The following is a 20652-nucleotide window of genomic DNA, read 5'->3' as shown; positions in this document are numbered from 1 at the left end:
CAGCGGGTTGGAGGTTCATATTGGCAGGCGTTCACAAGTCAGGAACTCCCTACATTTGGACTATTCCCCCAAAAGTGGGAAAAAAAGTGAGTCTTATAGTCCAAAAAAATACAGTACTTACCTAAGGAGCCTTCCTGTTCCTCTCCTAGTTGCCTGGTTCCAGCGCTGTCACCACTGTTAGCATTCTCCGTTCGATGGGTCTGAGACTGCTCTCTTCCGCTGCAGGAGGCTTCAGAAGTAGTCTTCGAGAGCCCGAACACTCTCGAAGATAGGGTGGTTTTGTAGTGTGCATGTGCAGTAGGGCTTCCGGAGACTTCAAAAGCCTCACGTGGTGGAAGATTTGAATGGGGAGACAGCACTGGAATGAGGGGATTATTAGAGGAACAGGAAGGCTCAATAGGACCCAGAGGCCTTCCTTAGGTAAGTATCTGTTTTTTATTATTCCACACATGTTTCAGGTTTGCATTAAACCACAAACAAGCGAGAAATACTCCAAATAATTTTTAATAGTTCATTTTCTGCTACTTTTTGGTACTTTTGAACCTGTACAATTGAAATGCTGAATAAGTTGAATAAGTTATTTAAAAAAGAAGTTGAAAAATTATCTCCCTGGAAAAGTTAATTGCATTTGGGCCCATGTTGCTAAGGACTTACAGTTTTGTTCAAAATTATTCAACCCCCACTAAAATTTAGTGTTTTGGCCAGTTTGACATTGATTTTGATCATTTCAGTCATCTTGTTTACAATTAAAGAGGCACTTGTAAGTCAGACAAATATAACATAACATTTATAATGAAATAACCACAAATGTCTTTTCTGTGCTCACATCATTATCAGTTTATTCAACCCCCAAGTGACATTCATTCTTAGTTCTTAGTACAACATCCTTTTCCAGTTATAACCGCTTTTAAACATGAAGCATAGCTTGACACAAGTGTCTAGCAGTGATCTATGGGTATCTTAGCCCATTCTTCATGGGCAAACGCCTCCAGTTCAGTCACATTCTTAGGCTTGCGCGCTGCAACTGCTTTCTTTAAGTCCCACCAGAGGTTCTCAATTGGATATAAGTCTGGTGACTGCGATGGCCACTCCAAAATGTTCCAGCCTTTAATCTGCAACCATGCTCTAGTGGACTTGGAGTTATGCTTGGGATCATTGTCCTGTTGAAAGGTCCAACGTCTCCCAAGCCTTAGGTTTGTGACGGACTGCATCACATTTTCTTCCAATATCTCCTGGTACTTAAAAGAATTCATGGTACCTTGTACACGCTGAAGCTTCCCTGTACCTGCAGAAGCAAAACAGCCCCAAAGCATGATTGACCCCCCGTCACGCTTCACAGTAGGCAAGGTGTTCTTTTCTTCATAGGCCTTGTTCTTCCTCCTCCAAACATAGCGTTGATCCATGAGCCCAAACAGTTCTAATTTTGTTTCATCAGTCCACAGAACACTACCACAAAAGTTTTGGGATTGCTAGGAATTGTACCATTAGTAGCCACCTTAAGGTTTTGAGAGTGTCATTGGAGAGGTGTGTGTGTGTGTGTGTGTGTGTGTGGGGGGGGGGGTTCTAGGGAACAGATTATTAGCAGCAAGGAAGGGTACAAGAAACTCAATAAGTTTAACAAACTGTATTTGCAGTTTGATATACTGTATATGAACTGACTACTTCACTGGCTATCTCATCTCCCTCAGTGACATAGGATAGGATTATGTGATAGATCCAGTGCACAGTATCCACAGATGCAATATCCTGCTCTCCAGAGGCAGTCCATCCAATATCAGGCAGAGCCTCACTGATATTATATAAGAGCACAGCATGGGGATGCTGGGAGTTTTCCACTGCTCATGATGATGCTGGGCTCACCACAAGGCAGCTGTGTTGTTGTCTCCAATGCTCAGTCTAGGGAGGGGAGGGGGTAAACCAAAGTCTGATCAATTCCAGATGCTCTAATCCCTCTGCACCACATCTGGCAGAGGAAAGCGAATCTGGTGCCCATCTGAATGTCCTTGTTGCCTAGAAACCCATGTGATGGACTCCTCTGGCCAGTACAGGTGGTGGGAAGAGAGAGAGTGCTGGATCTAATGTGTGTCTTCTCCTTTTCCCCATGGTGTTTATCTCCCATCACTCTGCAGTTCCGGCTTCCTTCATTGTCTGTTCCACATTCCTCACTCCTCTGTGGTATGCTCGTTCCCAATCTCACGCTCTCTGGGCACATCGCTATTATTAAAATCATTTCCTCCCATCTAAATATAAACATGGACCATCGCAGCTTATTGTGAAGTGTCTAAAAACAGTTACATTAACCCCAAATTGTCCACATGGTGCTAATTAACACAACAATGCCTAATACAATATACACATACCAATGGCTGCCACTACAGCTGGAGGGTTGTTAAATATGGCAATATGCGTTAACCGATAGCAAACAATAAAATGTCCTGATTTATACCATCCAGCATGTGGCGATCACTTCCAGAGGCCGATATTAAAAAAAAAAGTGGAAAATCGGGGCCTAGAAAACATAATAGTAGAATGTTGGTAAATTTACCGATATTCGATTACAGTTAAAATGACGATAGCATAGTATTGGTAATGCATACCGATATTTTACTATAGCTAAACATAACCCTTTTCTCACGCTGAACCCTCCCACTACTGATGCCTAGTGATGGCCTGAACCTCTGATTTTAGGTTCAGGAACCTCCGCAAACGTTCGCGAACTTGCAAACTTTCGCGATCCGCAATAGACTTCAATTGGGAGGCGAAGTTTGAAAACTAGAAACATTTATGCTGGCCACAAAAGTGATGGAAAAGATGTTTCAAGGGGTCTAACATCTCAGTTTTTGCATGAATGAATGGGATAGACGCCAAAAGTCCCTGGTAAAAATCTCGATTTGACGCAAAGCAGCATTTTAAGGGCAGAAATCACATTGCATGCTAAATTGGAGGCCTAAAGTGCTTTAAAACATCTTGCATGTGTATACATCAATAAGGTAGTGTAATTAGAGTTCTGCTTCACACTGACAGACCAAACTCACTGTGTAACGCACCGCATACAGCTGTTTGTGTTGTGACGGCCGTGCTGGACTGGTGCACTATGGCCAGAGTGCAGGCCATGGAGGTTTTTAAGCTGCGGTGCAGCCAGAAAAGTTAGGCAGGCATGTACACACACTAGGAAAATTATTATAGCGGCCACTGCTAGCAGCAGCCTTAAAAATTCAGGAATCCGCCTGGAGTCCTGGTGGGCCCTGTTGGTGGTGGCAGAGAAGGCAGTCAAGCGGCCAGCAGGCAGAGATGCTGTATGGGGACCGACTTAGTCTTAGAGCAGGCAGTCACACGGCGTGCAGGCAGAGATGCTGTGTGTGGGGACTGACTTAGTCTTCGGGCAGGCCTGACTGTGCTTTGCAGACCAGGCATCCGTGGTCAGATGGACCCTTGACCCAACGCTGTGTGCCAGAGATGTCACCACTTGCCTTTCAACATCACGGTACAGTTTAGGTATCGCCTTTTTTGAGAAAAAATTGCGGCCTGGTATCTTTTACTGCGGTGTGTGGCTTTGCTTTTGTGTGCTGCTTTTTCCTCAGGTGGTAATGCCATTTCAGTTTGTGCTTTGTCATCGTGTGCCTTTGTAAGGTAGTTGTCCCTACGGTCTAATGATGCACTATGGGGGCGAATCGAACTTCCGAAAAAGTTTGTGGTTTTCCGCGATCGCGAACCACGGAAGTTCACCGGTTCCTGTTCGCCGGCGAATAGTTTGGGCCATCTCTACTGATGCCTAACCTTAACCCAGAGCCATCGATAGACCATCACAGGAGGTACAAGTGGATGGGGCCCCTGTGGCCCAGCCAGGGGGGTCCTACCATGAAGCACATGGAGGCACTTATCCAATACTTTACCAGAGCTGCAAGTTCTGAGGAGGATGCTTGCAGGTATAATATAGATTCTGAATGTCATTCAACAGCAGCAACAGCTTGCTGTGTCTCACCCAGTAGTGTTGTCCGGATCATGAACGATTCGGATCTTTGATCCGAATCTATTTTTGTGAGTCGAATCATCCGAATCATCAAAATGAGTGATTCGGATCGCAAAAGGGGTGGGAACAGGAGTGACACGCCCCCTTCTCAGCGGCCAGCGGGGTCCTGGAAGCAGAGCTGAGATGGATCGCTCTGTTGGATGGGAGCCAGCCTTGCAGGGAGACAGGTAGATGAGAGAGAGGGGACATGGGTGCCACTGCCAGATATGTGTAGAGCACACATACTGGCTATAACGTGCTGCTCATTATAGGCTGTCTGTTCCGTAGTCGTGCACAGTGAACACATTGGAAGCTTTTGGCTCAGCACAGCACAGCTCAGTAACTTTGCAGGCACTGTGATTGCAGCGCAATATGATCCTCCTGCACTCGTTCTAAACAGCTGCACTTTACTTCTGGGAATGCCTTTTTTCACTGTGCGACGTTTGCATTCAAAGTACACAGATGAGCATATAGGTGAAATACATGTAAAGCTATTGTATGATTGCAGCATGTGGGTATTGTGTGCAAGCAAACATTTCTGCTCTCTGCTCGTCCTTCCTCCCTTCTCTGTCCACTCCCTGCCCTCTGTCCATCTTCTCCTCTTCTCTGTGTGTCCACCCCCCTCCCCTTCTCCTGTCCACAGCAGTGAAAGACCTGTCCTGCTATTCATTTCACCCCCGAATGCTTCGGTAGTAAAATGATCCGAGATTCGGATCAAAGATCCGGATCTTTTCAATGATCCGATTCGAATCATCCGGATCATTGAAAAGATCCGAACTTCCCATCTCTATCACCCAGACCTCCTGACACCCCCCTCCCCTTCTCATTATTATTCACTTAGGCCCCATTCACACTTGCATTTTGCCTTGCAAACGGACCGGATCCTGATCGGATCCTGATCGGATCAGGACCTGATCCTGATCGGAACCGTACGGTTCCGATCAGGATCCGATCAGGATCCGGTCCATTTGCATCAGGCATGCATCAGGCTGCCATCAGGATCCGTGGGCAAAAAATAGCGAAATTAAATAAAAAAAAGTTGGGGTCAGCAGAAGGTGCACCTGTAGAATCAGGTTCCTCCGCTGTAGGCCTCACCTCCACCTCCGACATTCTGCCAAAACAGCTCCAGCACGTCTGTCACTGCTGCTCCACTCCAGACATGCTTGGCCCATGTGTCCCCATCCGAAATGGCCGCTTGGATACGCATAGGAAGTGGGGTAGAATGTCAGGTTTTTGTAGGCAGTGTGTTCTGTGCCTTCCGTTCCCCATTGGTTTCTGTGTGCCTGATGGTGCTGTCAGGATGCGTGGGTCGGAGATCCGGACCCAAAAAATAGCGCATGTTGGAAAAGAGTCCGGAGTCCGGAACCGATCCGGCTCCGGTACGTACGGAACGGACGCGTGTAAACGTCCGCATAGACATTACATTGCTATGCGGAACGTACGTTCCGTTTGTACAGTATGTGTTCCGGATCCGATCCGGAAAATCCTGATAGCGAGCGCTAATGTGAACCGGGCCTTAGTCAATGGGGTCAGGAGAGCAGAGAAGGCTGTAACCTGATCTGCTCCTACTTGCTGTTTGTTTACAGCTCTGAGCCAAGCTGATAATCAGAGTTCTGTAAGCTACATACACATGGGGGACAATTGTCCCCCATTGCATGGCTACAAGGGACCGTGGAGCGACAGCTCCCTGGCGGTGACAGCTATCCACACGTCTCGCTAGAAAGGCAGAGACGCGGCGGAAGCTTTCTGTGAATGGAGCATCCCCCGGCCGGATGCTCCATTCACTTGCATTGTGTTTCCTGTCGCTAGTCCGCATACACACGCGGACTAGCGACAGTTGCGGCAAAGTTGCGGCGACAGCTGTAGCCGGCGATTGAACATGTCAATCGCCTGGCGACAGCTCCGGCGGGCGACGGTTCGGGGCGAGCGCGTCATGCACACGGGCGACCTGTCGCCACAACACGCGCGTGCCACGTGGTTGCGGCGACAGCCGTACCCCGTGTATGAGCCATTACAAAGTTGGGCATGACAGGGAGGCAGTGAGTGAGTGCTGGCTGTGTGTGATGTATGCATATGCATAGCGCATGTGTGTTTGCATTTTGTGTGCTCTATACAGTAAGTACACATGGCTTTGCTGTTTTTGATCTGAGGGCTCATGCACACTTATAATTAGTGTTGGGCGAACACCTGGATGTTCGGGTTCGCGAACAATCGCCGAACATGGCCGCGATGTTCGGGTGTTCGCGCCGAACTCCGAACATAATGGAAGTCAATGGGGACCCGAACTTTCGTGCTTTGTAAAGCTTCCTTACATGCTACATACCCCAAATTTGCAGGGTATGTGCACCTTGGGAGTGGGTACTAGAGGAAAAAAATATTTGAAAAAGAGCTTATAGTTTTTGAGAAAATTGATTGTAAAGTTTCAAAGGAAAAACTGTCTTTTAAATGCGGAAAATGTCATTTTTCTTTGCACAGGTAACATGCTTTTTGTCGCCATGCAGTCATAAATGTAATACAGATAAGAGGTTCCAGGAAAAGGGACCGGTAACGCTAACCCAGCAGCAGCACACGTGGTGGAACAGGAGGAGGGCGGCGCAGGAGGAGAAGGCCACGCTTTGAGACACAACAACCCAGGCCTTGCATGAGGACAAGAAGCGTGTGGATAGCAATGCCTTTTGCCGCCATGCAGTCATAAATGTAATACAGATGAGAGGTTCAGTAAACAGGGACCGTAAACGCTAACCCAGCAGCAGCACACATGATGGAACAGGAGGAGGCGCAGGAGGAGAAGGCCACGCTTTGAGACACAACAACCCAGGCCTTGCATGAGGACAAGAAGCGTGCGGATAGCAATGCCTTTTGCCGCCTGCAGTCATAAATGTAATACAGATGAGAGGTTCAATAAACAGGGACCGGAAACGCTAACCCAGCAGCAGCACACGTGATGGAACAGGAGGAGGCGCAGGAGGAGAAGGCCACGCTTTGAGACACAACAACCCAGGCCTTGCATGAGGACAAGAAGCGTGCGGATAGCAATGCCTTTTGCCGCCATGCAGTCATAAATGTAATACAGATGAGAGGTTCAGTAAACAGGGACCGGAAACGCTAACCCAGCAGCAGCACACGTGATGGAACAGGAGGAGGCGCAGGAGGAGAAGGCCACGCTTTGAGACACAACAACCCAGGCCTTGCATGAGGACAAGAAGCGTGCGGATAGCAATGCCTTTTGCCGCCATGCAGTCATAAATGTAATACAGATGAGAGGTTCCGTAAACAGGGACCGGCAACGCTAACCCAGCAGCAGCACACGTGATGGAACAGGAGGAGGGCGGCGCAGGAGGAGAAGGCCACGCTTTGAGACACAACAACCCAGGCCTTGCATTAGGACAAGAAGCGTGCGGATAGCAATGCATTTTGCCGCCATGCAGTCATAAATGTAATACAGATGAGAGGTTCAATAAACAGGGACCGGAAACACTAACCCATCACAGATGTTCACTGTGATGGACGGAAGTACTATGAACGGAAGATACACTGGTGATGGACGGAAGTACTACTGATCCCAGCAGTACAAGCTGACTGGCAGTACAGTGGCAATAGAAGACAATGCTATATACTATTTTATACACTGGTGATGGACGGAAGTACTACTGATCCCAGCAGTACAGTGGCAATAAAAGACAGTGCTATATACTATATTATACACTGGTGATGGACGATGTACTACTGATCCCAGCAGTACACGCTGACCGGCAGTACAGTGGCAATAGAAGACAATGCTATATACTATGCTATATACTGGTGATGGACGGAAGTACTACTGATCCCAGCAGTAAATGCACGCTGAGCTGACTGGCACTACAGTGCAGTGGCAAATATAGTATAGGAGGCTGGGGGGCCCTGGCTAGCCTAGCTGGTGAGAGAGAGTCTAACCTGCCTGCCTACCCAAAGCTAAACCCAAACGCAAGTGGTGGAGAAATGACGTGGTTCGGGTATTTATTTACCCGAACCACGTGACCCGCTCGGCCAATCGCAGCGCGAGCCGCGTGTTCGTGCCCGAACCACGTGACCCGCTCGGCCAATCACAGCGCGAACCAAACGTTCGGGGAACACATGGCCGAACACCACGAGGTGTCCGGCGAAGCCCGAATCGAACTCGAACAACCCGAAATCCGGGCGAACCCGAACAGTGGCGAACACTGTTCGCCCAACACTACTTATAATGCACAAGCAAATGTGCATTATAAGTATGGGGCCCAGAAATGTGCAGTATGGGGCCCAGAAATTTCTGAAGGTGGCCCTGCCTTAAACCCTTCCCTATCCTAAACTTACCTACCCCCCCCCACCAACACCTAACCTTAATACTGGAGAGACGGGAGGAAACCCACGCACATGGAGAACAAACAAACTCCATGCAGATAGTGCCATGGCTGACATTTGAACTGGAGGTCCAGCAATGCAAGGCAAGAGTGCTAATCACTACGCCACCATGCTTAGTCTTTATTTAGCATTTTTCGGCTTCACTTGCTTGTTTGTCGGTATGACCTAGTGCCCAGCACCAGCAGCTGCTGGAAAAGGCTCCAGAACTTTGTGAACCCTTATTGCCTTTTATACACCTATCTTTAGGCATCAGGAGAGCCATAAATCCTTTGATTCTTTATTTTCTTAATAAAAACTGGCTTAATTGAGCTAAATATAATCTCATGCGTGTGCAGCCTTGGATTATTATTGCGCTGGTTAAGGACACTTTTTCTAAATATAGCAGGTGACCTTAGGTGACAGGAAAGTAAAACGTCCTCTCGTGCATTGCATGGCGCAGGACTAAAGTCTTTGTTCTCAGCCCAAGATACTACAGACAATGGCCTCTTGAACCAGAAGTAGAAACACAGATGTGGCTGGCACTCAATGCAGGCTGACCGGAGATACACACTGGACATCTGAAGCTACACTGTGCTCTCAGCAAGTATACAGTCTCAAATCCAAGACAGAAGATAGATAGAGCCGGGGCACCGGTGTAAATGCTTCAAGAATTTTGAATCCATGAGGTACAGTACACACAGTTACAGCAATAACAAGGAGTAAAGGGTTGGCCTAACCGCTAGGATAGACCTATCTTTGCCTCTGATGAAGCGGGGGGATCCGACAATTGGCAGTTAGGCCACCCCTTCACTCCTTACTATTGCTGTAACTGTATGTACCATACCTCCTGGATTAAAACTTGTTGATATTTACATTGGTGCCCCGGCTTTATCTATCCTCTATCTTAGATACCGTATATACTCGAGTATGAGTATAGGAATTTAGATCTGATTTACTTTATACAAGTATAGGGGTCGACTCATACTCGAGTCATGAGCAACACCGAGCACACTAGTAATGTGTGTACTATTAGTGACATTCCCATCTTGCATTTGCAGCAATTAACAGTGGTACGTAACACTTTCTTGATAAAGGAATTGCCAAGAAAACACAGGTCTGAAAATCCTGGCCACAAAAATTAACAAGGAGAAGGCGGGAGAAAGACCGGGCTGTGGGAAGGGTAGTAAATAATTTGTGCACTTTGGGGTCTGGAGGAGTTATTGGCTGCACTTAAGCGGCATGAGGGGTTAATGGCTGCAATACCGTATCCAGTGCCGTCATTATCCCCTCCTGGGCCCCAAGTGCAGCCATTAACTTTGCTGGGTAGACTTATAATTGAGTCAATAAAAAAAATCCAGCTTAAGAGGGTGAAATATTGGAGTCAACTTATACACAAGGTCAACTTGTATTCGAGTATATACGGTAATTGTCTCGGTTTGTTTTAAAGAGAACCCGAGGTGTGTTTAAAGAATGTTATCTGCATACAGAGGCTGGATCTGCCTATACAGCCCAGCCTCTGTTGCTATCCCAAACCCCACTAAGGTCCCCCTGCACTCTGCAATCCCTCATAAATCACAGCCGTGCTGTGAGGCTGTGTTTACATCTGTAGTGTCAGTCTCAGCTGCTCCCCCGCCTCCTGCAAAGCTCCTGTCCATGCCCCCGTCCCTTCCCTCCAATCAGCAGGGAGGGAAGGGATGCAGGCGGGGTCTGGAGTTCTGCAGGAGGCGGGGAGAGCAGCATACTGACACTATAGAGATAAACACAGCCAGCTCTGACAAGCTGTTTGTCAGCAGCGTGGCTGTGATTTATGAGGGATTGCAGAGTGCAGGGGGACCTTAGGGGGGTTTGGGATAGCAACAGAGGCTGGGCTGTGTAGGCAGATCCAGCCTCTGTATGCAGATAATATTCTTCAAACCCACCTCGGGTTCTCTTTAAGGCTGACAAAATTAATTGGAACTTCTCATTGTTTACACAGCATTTAACAAAAATCAGATGTGGCTTTAGAGTCTACAGAATATTTAAAATAACAAACATAGATTAAACTATATGGGCCCTCTTAAACTGAATACACACCACCTGACATAAGTGAGCGTTCCCCAATCCATCAATCTGCCGGATGGTACACATGACATCATGGGACGGACACAAACAAGTTCACACTATTGCGGCACTTTGCGCAGGAGCGTTGGGTGTTGTCGGGGATCTTAAACATCTGACCCATTGTGATGTTCATTATCGTTCATTATCATGACTAGAGGACATGATCCGCGCATGGAGGAAAAACGTTTTAGCCATTTATTTAGTAAAGGGTTCTTTACAGTAAGAGTGATTAAGATGTGGAAGGCATTGCCACAGGAAGTAGTTATGGCAAACTCTATACCTGCATTTAAAGGGGGCTTGGATGCTTTCCTTGCATTGAAAGACATCCATGGCTACAATTACTAGGTAATGCCCAGTGATGTTGATCCAGGGATTTTATCTGATTGCCATCTGGAGTCGAGGAGGAATTTTTTCCCTTTTGGGGCTAATTGGACCATGCCTTGTAAGGGTTTTTCGTCTTCCTCTGGATCAACAGGGATATGTGAGGGAGCAGGCTGGTGTTGTACTTTGTTCTCTGGTTGAACTTGATGGACGTATGTCTTTTTTCAACCCAAATAACTATGTAACTATGTTGCGCGTCCCCAAAAGTCGTTCTCGTAAATGCACACCTTTATCCATGTTGTGAGATTATGGAAGCGATCGCTTGTTGCTTATAGATATGCAGGACATGACAGACACACAGGTTTAAGTTGTTAAAACGTAGTTCAGATTTGCTAATATCCTGGCACTCACTTTCACCCCTTCCTGATCACTGATAGGGTAAAGCATGTATTAGTGGCCTTGCAATGTGGTTAGCGTGAGCTTAGCAGCCATTTTGTTCTGTACACCCAGGAACTGTTTGTGTGTACTGATCTACCTGACAACCAAAAGGCAGTAAATGGAGGAGGACAGAAGATGAGAAAAGGAATCATGTGGAGGAGGAAAGAAATGGACTTTAACATAGCTGAGAAGAAAATGGTCTACTTGAGTTTGCAGATTTTTTCCGTTCTCCTCAGATTAAGCATGTCTGGTCTTCGCCATTCCTTACTGTGGGGGCCGATACAGCCAGTGACGTACCACACTTTTCCTCTAAGTGTTTTAGTTATTAGATCATCTGAAATAGAACATTCAGACATGCCTTCCTTTCCTGGTGAAAGATTTGGACGCAAAATGAATTCCCTGAGGGTATCTTGCACACTTGCAGCTTGCCAAAGTCAATAATAATTACCGTAAAAGAAACAGTGCTGGGAGGAGGTGCTTATCACGGTGCCAGTCTCCACCACACATTGATACAGACAAAAGGTAATTTACCTGGAGGGGCTGATGTTTCACACACAAGATCCACCCACGTTAACAATGATCTATTCTATGATCTTAGTAATGTAGTCATTGTTTTATTTTTAAAGAGGTGCTTCTGGCAATTTTTTAATAAAATCTGCTACAGGAAGAGATTAGACAATATTCCTCTCCTACCTGGCATGAGCTGTGCTTCCCGCCTCAGCCTTTCTCTGGTTTCATGCCATTCCTCCTGGAGATCCTGGTGCAGGGGCATAACATGGGGGTTCCCAGCAATACTTTCATGGGGACAACACTTTCTTCCTTGCCACATCAGCGACCCCAGCAGCCTCAGAGCCCATGTGGCAGAGGTCAGATAGCAGGTTTGGCTATCATGATCCCCCACCAGGCCCACCCCTTATAAGTATGGCCACTACAGAAGCTGATCTGGAGACTGGAACAGGGATCAAGTAGCCTGGGGCCCTCCACAGCTCTGATTCAATCAGTAAGCACTCCATACATGTAATTAGTGCAGTGGCGTAAAAATAGCCATGTGACCATGGTGTATGTGTGTGTGGGGGGGGCTATAGGGGCCCACTCCCCCCCTCCCCCCCTTTGTGCAGAGAAAGCCCAGGGAACACTTTTATATTTACCCAGTCCATGCTGCATCAGGCTGTCATGTCATCAGGAGCCTCAGGGGGGCAGCATACAGTGCACGGAGGAAAAGGGACCACAGGGAGCGGGGACTAGGTAAATACGACAGCACTCCCTGTGCTTTTACTCTGCATGGGGGGGGAGGGGGGCAGAACAGTTGGCCACTATGGTGGTCTCTATCTGGCAATGAGGTGTGTGTGGGGGTCCAGCCATGATACGGCCAAGGCCATTGAAGTTACACCCCTGAAATTAGTGTAAATGGAGAATCTATTGATCCAGCATTTCAGAGTTGCAGCGATTCCCTTTCTCAAGTAGTAATCAGGTGAAATAACATGATCTGCTGAAAAAGGACACTGGGGACTCTATTGATTTCTGTCCAAAATGGTCAGAAGCATTGCGATCATCTCAGTCAAGGAAACACTAAATGTGTATTACTTTTTTGTGATTCTGCTGTTGGAATGTGTATTTTAGTCTAATATGTGTTTATCTATTTTGGAAGATGCATTACTAGCTATAAGCACAGGGTGGCAGTGTGGATTTAGTAGCAGAGGTTTTCCTACATCCTGTGTTGTAAATACATCTTGTTGGTATTCTTGGTGTGTAATAGCCAATAGAGCCAATAGGCAAGAGGTTGATTAATCTCTGTTTCTCCTGAATACTATATTGCTGCACACTAACAAGCTAGATTATAATAGCCCTTCTATCACCTGCAAACCCAAACCTTAATTTTGTCTACTAGGTGGCAGGAGCTTGCAGTCCTCAACAGAGGCATATCAGAATATGCGGTTGATGAACAATTTTTTTAAGTACATTTTGAGCTGTTGCAACCATGTGCTGCATCCATAGCAGGAATGTTTTTTTTTTTTTTGTAATTAGTTCTTTACCAGCCAATTAATTTAGAGGCTTGCAAGTGCTGCAGGCCAATTTATTTAAGCACATTTTTTTATTTTGTATTTGTTACATTTTCCTAATTAGTACTTCTGTAATGTCTATTTATGGCCACTTGTCACTAGAGGGCAGTGTGAGACAATAACAGAGGACTTTTGCTTTCCATTTCTATATTTTCTGCTAGTAGAGAGATCAAAGCATTCCAAGAATTTACAGCACAATGTGTTCTGCTGACTGAGGTCGAAAGCAGAGCACTTATCTCAAACGAGATAACTCTATTGAAGCTTCCAATGGGTTAATACAGTATCAGATTCATTATATATACATGTTTTTGCTGCCAGTGTGTTCTTATTACCACAATTCCACAAACACAAAATATGCTAATCTTTCAGCTCAGCAATCCTCCCTAGTGCACTAAGTCTTGCTATGACCCAGGTAAGGGTCGCAAACATATGCCACTTAATAGTAGACAATTTGAAAGCAATCCAGCCTGAGTTTGTCAGAGCACTTAAGTTCCAGTCTTGTTTCCGATGGTCTCTGCAGAAATAAGCTGATTGCTGTCTTGGAAGCATGCCTGAGACCAGCGCTATGTAAACATCAGAGGGAGAGTCTAGGGACAAAATACACAACACTGTTGCCTGGATGAAATGAATACACCAGGCCAGCCCTCTGAAGATACTCAAGGTTCAAGTAACAAATCTGTTTAACGTGGCCCTGAAAGGAGAGGGATAGGGAGGCTGTTATATTTATTTCCTTTTAAACAAATGTCAGTTGCCTGGCAGTCCATCTGATCCTGTGCTTAGGGCGGGCTTTCCGGAATGGTCACAAAGGCCCAGGCCTTAGGCGGCGTATGCCCAAAGGGGCGGCAGGACTGGAAATAGGAACCAACACATGGAGGAGGGGAGCTGCTGCCTAAGGGAGCTGTGCATGAAAGAGAGGGGCTTCTGTATATGGATGTTACACTTGTGCATGAAAGAGAGGAGCTGTATATGGAGTAGGGGGGATGATGCTACACATGAAAAGGGAGAAACAAGAAAACTGGTCTAAGAGTGTGTGTGGGTGGGAGGGAGAAGTTGTAATAACCTAATGTGCTTCTAATTCTTCAAGCCACTAACCCAGAAGAAGGGTGCTGATCAAGTACTGACAACACTAACTGAAGCAAAGTCTGACAACACTGGCTGAATCCTTGTTAAGGGCTCGTTCAGATCATTCAGCGCAGATGGCTGTGCGATTGGAATGCAATGCGTATGATCGCATGCCATCTGCGCTACTATGTGCTGCGCTGCAGATCCCATTCATTACAGTGAATGGGATCTGTGCTGCGATTCCCGAAAATGCATGCAGCAGCGCGATAGCGCATCACACTGCTGCACAGCGCATATGATGGGAACGGTAGAAGGGCTGTCTATGCCCTTCTACTGTTCTTGCGTGTCGCACACTGTAGGCGCTGCCAAAATACGCACGGCAGCGCGCATAGTATGAACGAGGCCTTAATGTGTGTGATTATGATACTTCTGCAGCTGAAAAGGTCAACAAGATAGGCACACAACTTGTTCTGTTTAAAAGGAAATAAATATGGTAGCATCCGTATCCCTTAGCCATTCATTTAGTGTTTCTGATTACTAGTGATAGAATGCTGCATCAGAGAGAGCATGACATTTTATAAAGGGTAGGTAGTGACGGGGAAGTTTTTGTTTTTCAAAACGAATTTAAAGGATACCTTGTGGAAGAAAAAAGGGTGTACTCAGTGGTGTAGCAATAGGGGTTGCAGAGGTAGCGACAGCATCTGGGCCCTTGGGTCAGAGGGGCCCTTCCTCAACCACAGTATATTAGCACTTTATTGGTCCTGTGCTGGTAATAATCACTTCTATAGATGCTTTGAATAGTAGTAATCATTAACAAACTGTTCCCCATCCCCTTCTTGTACCTCTTAAGGTGGCCACACACGATACAATAAAATGATCCGATTTTACTGTAATTCAATATAGACGATCGGATCTCCCGAAAAAATTGAAAGCTTTTTTTTCATTCGACTGAAAAATCGGATCGGCTTTCCTGTTTTCTTCGATTTTTATCGATCCGGAATGCCAGATATTTTTCTTCAATCTTTCTAAAGATTGTATGGAGTGTGTTAGATTGCCAATTTATTAATATACACACCCTGGCAATTTTGTCAGAGTTTCCAATCATTTTTTATTATAATTGGGGAAAAATTGTACATACAGTAGGTGTGTGGTACATTGGTCATATTTTTTGAAATGTTACAATCAGTCAGAAAAAATTATTGCAATTCTTAAATTGAACAGATATTTAAAAAATTGTATGGTGTGTGGCCACCTTAATACTGTAGATGACCTTGGCAGATTTTGTTGCGCCGTATCAAGTGTTATGTATAGAGTGGTTGGGGGAGGCCCAATGTAAAACTCGCACCGGGGCCCACAGTTCCTTAGCTACATCACTGGGTGTACTAGTCAGACTGCACAAAATGCACAAGATAGCAGTTTCAACAGTGGACTCAAAACTGGTAGCTCATGTTAATTCTTTAGGGGCTTCTAACAGGTTATATTGAAACGATACTACAAAAAGTTAACATCTTGATTCCACAGTTTGTAATGTATACACCTGTTTATTGTGTTACTCATATGCTGTTGCTGTATTCTTATCCTCTTTAGGACTCAACAAGTCATCTTTGTTCTCCTGTGAAGCTCACAATGGAAAAGGTGTGACAACATCTAGAACGGCATCAATCAAAGGTATATTGTAAATGGATGGAAGTCTTAATTTTACCACTTTAAAGTGGACCTGAACTCTTGCACAGGATATAAGGAAAACATAGAAATGCACCTGTATGTACTTAGAGACTTTAGCCTGTCTAATTCCCCCTCATCTGTGATTAGGCACAAGTTGTAATTTGATCCCTTAGCTGTGTCAGCTGACTGCCACGGCAGAGAGCTCATTGGGTAACACAGGATGTTAACAATATTCCATGAAAGTAGGAAGTAGACAAACTGCATATTTATTGTAGGATTTGTATCAGCTGTAACAAAGAAATGTTTTCCTTTAAAGGTTATTATGCCATTGCTTATCTTTTAGAGCAGAGAGGAAGTTCTGAGTTCATGTCCACTTTAAAGGAAGTTTGCTAGATTGGATGCCAGAACGCAGGCGAAACATGCCTCCCAGCACTCCCTACTGGAGGGACAACGAGTCCCTATTTTGTAACCATATCCCCAATCTAGCTTTTCTCCTTGGTTGTCCCCTTTTTAGATCTGATGTACAGATCTGTATAAATAAAGTTATTCATCTTCAAAATGGTGTTTCTGCTGAGGTAAACTTCATGTTGAACTTCTAAAATATCACATTGGTTATTCCTTAAAGCTAATGCTCATTCATGGAAAGTGTTGATGACAGAAAGCACCAATATTATGTGTATTCTGTCACACCTGACAGCAACAAAAAATAGGAAAAAAATTAATTGATAGTGCATTTTACTCTGAGAGAAAAGTACATATTTTTGTAACACTATTTTTATTTGCATCAAGTAGTAGACCATATGAATTCAGGTATATAACAACCAATAGAAGACCAAGACCAAGGATAAGATGTAAGTAAGGCATATAAGTAAGAGTCCTAAGGGCTCTTTCACATCAGAGCTGGCGTTGGAGAACGCTCAAAGCATACGTTTTGTTGTATGCGTTTTAATTGCGTTTTGATATGCGTTGCACTGCAGTGAGTGTGCGTTTTTAATCCGTTTTCAATGCGTTACAGCACATAGAAAAACGCAGGTAATTTTTTTTTCTTTTAGTTTTGAACTTTCTACATTGTTCCTCTGTTGCATTCTGGGACTGATTGCCTGCGTTAACGGATTAAAAACGTGCATAGTGTGCGTTTTACATTGACTAACATTGTAACGCATAAAGCTAGCGTCGGCCGAAAAACTGCACCTCGGTGCAGTGTAACGCAACGCACAAAAAGGCTGCGTTATATGTGAAAGCTAAAATGAAAGTCTATGGACTTTCATTTCACCTTGGGTAACGCAGACTTTACCCTTTGCGTTGAAACGCAGAAAATCTGCCCTAATGTGAAAGAGCCCTTAGGAAAGACTCCCTAAGTCCCTAAGGCCTCTTGAGCGCGTCCCAGTGACTGAAGCTCTTAGCGCTTTGAGTCCGACAGGAGAAAATCGCTATACAAATGTTTGGATTATTCATTTTAAGATATTTATAAGATATAAATAGATGTCCATAGAGAATAGTTCTAACATATTCCAAAAAGTCAAATGTGCCTACAGAAAACAAATATAACTGGGTTCAAAAACATACTTTTTGGGAAAATACAAGAATATATACAGTCCGTGATTAATGCACAGGAAAAATCAGCTAACATAATACCTATTGATAATGTCCATACTGAAGCTGTACAAGCCTAAGTATCGGGCGTAGCAATAGCCGTAGCAGCCATAGCAGCTGCTATGGGGCCCTGGAGGAGAGGGGGCACAGTTAGTACTTAATGTTCTCACCATTAACTTTCTTGTGTTTCTCCACCCACTTTTGTCTCAGTGTCCATGGACTATAAGCAGTGTACATTGCATGATAATGCAAATTGCCCAATTAACTCATATCCATAGGGTAGGGGCAGGTGGCATTGATTATGAGTGCCTACATGTAAAGGCCCCATGAGGGCGCGTTCCCACTAGGGACGTTTTCAGACTTTTTTCAAGAGCAGGCGATTCTTAAAATCGCCCACAAAACACTTGTGCAATGAATCTCTATGAGAAGGTTCATATCAGCGCGGTTTGTGCGCTGTGCGTGCAGCAAAGCGGTGCCTGTACCAATTTTTGGGGTGATTTTGCCTCAATGGAAGGCATAGGAAAAACGCAAACGCTCCCAAAATCGCTTTGTACAGCGATTGCGTTCGCGTTTTTAAGAAAAAATACATTGTATTACCTTAATTCTCTTCGAGGTCAAAGAGTTCACTTCCTGACGTTGCGTCAAGGAGTGAATTAAAAAAATGCTCAGAAAAGCGCTTAGAAAAGCGCTTTTCACAAAAACCCAATGCCCACCCAAGCACCGGGAATAAAAAAAAATTTGCTTCAGAAAAAAGACCAACGCGTGCGCTAACGCGACCAAAATGCAATGTGAACGAGGCCTAAAAGTTTTGCTATGGGGTCCCATGGTCTCTAGTTACACCACTGCTAAGTCCTGTATATACTCGCATATGAGCCGACCTGCATATAAACCAAGATGCCCACTTTTCCCTCAGAAACCAGGAATAAGTGATTGACTTGTGTATAAGCCCCCTCCCCAGTAGAGCCCCCTCCACAGTAGCCAGATGTGCCCCCAGTACAAGTCAACCCTCTCCCCATAGCCAGATGTGCCACAAGTATGACAGACCTGTGTCTCAAAACACCACTAGATGGCATCACAGATATGAAACACGGCGATTGCAACAGGAAGAATCCCCGATTATTGCACCGCTGACACGTAGCTTGCACCCTCCGCTCCACAAGCCAGGGGACACAGGTAGTCTTAAGCAGTGCACTCTGCACACCATGTTGCAGGGGCTGGGGGGTACGGACACAGCAGGGAGCCAGCTGGCAAGAGCAGAATCACTAGTGCAATGTCCTTATGTCCTTCTGCCAGTAACAACACCTGCTCCACCATCCGTACTGCTCCACTGACTTGCATATAAGCTGAGGGGGAAACTTTTCAGCAGATTTTTTGTGTTAAAAAATTAGGCTTATACGCAAGTATATAAGGTATACATTTTTAAGATACTGAAAAGGAGAGGAAATAACACAACATGAATAACTAAGGTGGAAGAAACACCACCTATAACTATTGAGGAGGGTCAAGTCTGTTTCCACATTACTCAGAGAAAAAATTTAAAACAAAGTCCTGCTTTCTGCACAGGTAAACTTATGCTGGGGATACACGGTACGTTTCTGTACCGTGTATCGAGCAGCTGATCAGGCCAGCTGATAATATTCAGCTGGCCTGATCAAGCCGCTCGACTGCCGCCCGCTCGATCCCCGCCGGCGGACAATGGCAGGGAATCGAGCTCTGATAAGGAAGCACCGGCAGGGGCAAGCGGTAATCCATCTGCGCAGACGAGGGGGACGTGGCTGGGGTCGATCCGGCGGCTAATCGAGCCGCCGGTCGACTCGTGTATTCCAGCCATTAGAACCAATGTTATTCAATTGGCTAGTGCAACCTTGAATGTGTACACTAAAAATAACAGACAGCAGTGAAGCACTGCACGCATTTTCTCTATCAATTACATTAGCGTCTGTGATAAACATGCATGTTTTCACACATGCAGACACACATGATGTGCAGAAAACGCATACAGAAAATCGCACCCAAAAAACTGACAGACTAGTGCGCTCCCTGCCGCGGCTTATTACACTCACTCTGTGTCTTTTGATGGAGCAGAACTGGCTCTGCAGACTCCTCCAGCATCAGTACAGTACAGAGCATTTGGGGAGTGGGTGGTGGGGGCTGGGCACTGTACACAAGACCCTGCTCTACACTGAATAGGGACTGTCTACAAAACTTTGTATGATTCTTTATCAGTTGCTGAGCACATGCAGTCATAAGAATATTTGTGCAGAGAGCAAAAAGTTTTTTTTCTCTCCATGCCCTTAGTTGTCAGTCTCTCAGGACAGGGAAAATAAATTTCTCCCTCCATGGGGCCCCCTGCAGCTTCTGGGCCCCCCTGCGCCTGCTTCCCTTTGCAAGGGATGTTATGCCTCTGGAGGTAAGGCCCCATATAGACCTTATGGAGAGCTGAGGGCTTGGAGTATAAGAGTTTCCAGTACTATATAATAATAATGATATGAACATTTTGTATAACACTTTTCTCCTGTCGGATTCAAAGCACTCAAAAGCTGCAGCCACTGGGACGCACTCAAGAGGCCACCCTGCAGTGTTAGGGAGTCTTGCCTTGAACTCCTTACTGAATAGGTATTTACTGACCCTAGCCAGAATTTGAACCCTGGTTGCCCACATCAAAGGCAGTGCCCTTAACCAGTACACTATCCAGCCACTATTGTCCCAGGATTCCTGAGAAATGTACATTTTATATATATGCATTTTGAATTTTACAATTTTTCATGATAGTGGTCCTTTAACTTTTAAATTAACCCTTTAAAAGCCATTTATAAGATGTCTTACATTATGGAGAGAGTCTTTGTAAGGGAAGGTTGAGCTGTGCATTGGTGAGTTCATGTGGTAAAAGTTAAAGAGGAACTTCAGCCTAAACAAACATACTGTCATTAAGTTACATTAGTTATGTTAATTAAAATAGGTAATATAATCTCTTACCCACAATGTTTTAAAAGAACAGGCAAATGTTTGATTTCATGATGGCAGCCATCTTTTTTGTTGAAAGGA

At 45.3% G+C, this 20652-nt stretch overlaps 1 protein-coding gene across 1 annotated transcript in view; it reads left to right on the top strand.

Moving 5' to 3' along the window:
- Positions 1–20652, top strand: part of AXL (AXL receptor tyrosine kinase) — a 144016-nt gene that overhangs the window by 56716 nt on the left and 66648 nt on the right. The window contains exon 5 of the mRNA XM_068250668.1: positions 15937–16017. Coding sequence (XP_068106769.1) covers positions 15937–16017 — 81 coding nt within the window. The remainder of the gene's footprint in view (positions 1–15936; positions 16018–20652) is intronic.

This window comes from Hyperolius riggenbachi, chromosome 8, assembly GCF_040937935.1.
Source record: "Hyperolius riggenbachi isolate aHypRig1 chromosome 8, aHypRig1.pri, whole genome shotgun sequence".
Lineage (NCBI taxonomy): Eukaryota > Metazoa > Chordata > Amphibia > Anura > Hyperoliidae > Hyperolius > Hyperolius riggenbachi.
The sequence above is the reverse complement of the archived record's forward strand: the minus strand, read 5'-3'. Positions and strand labels throughout refer to the sequence as shown.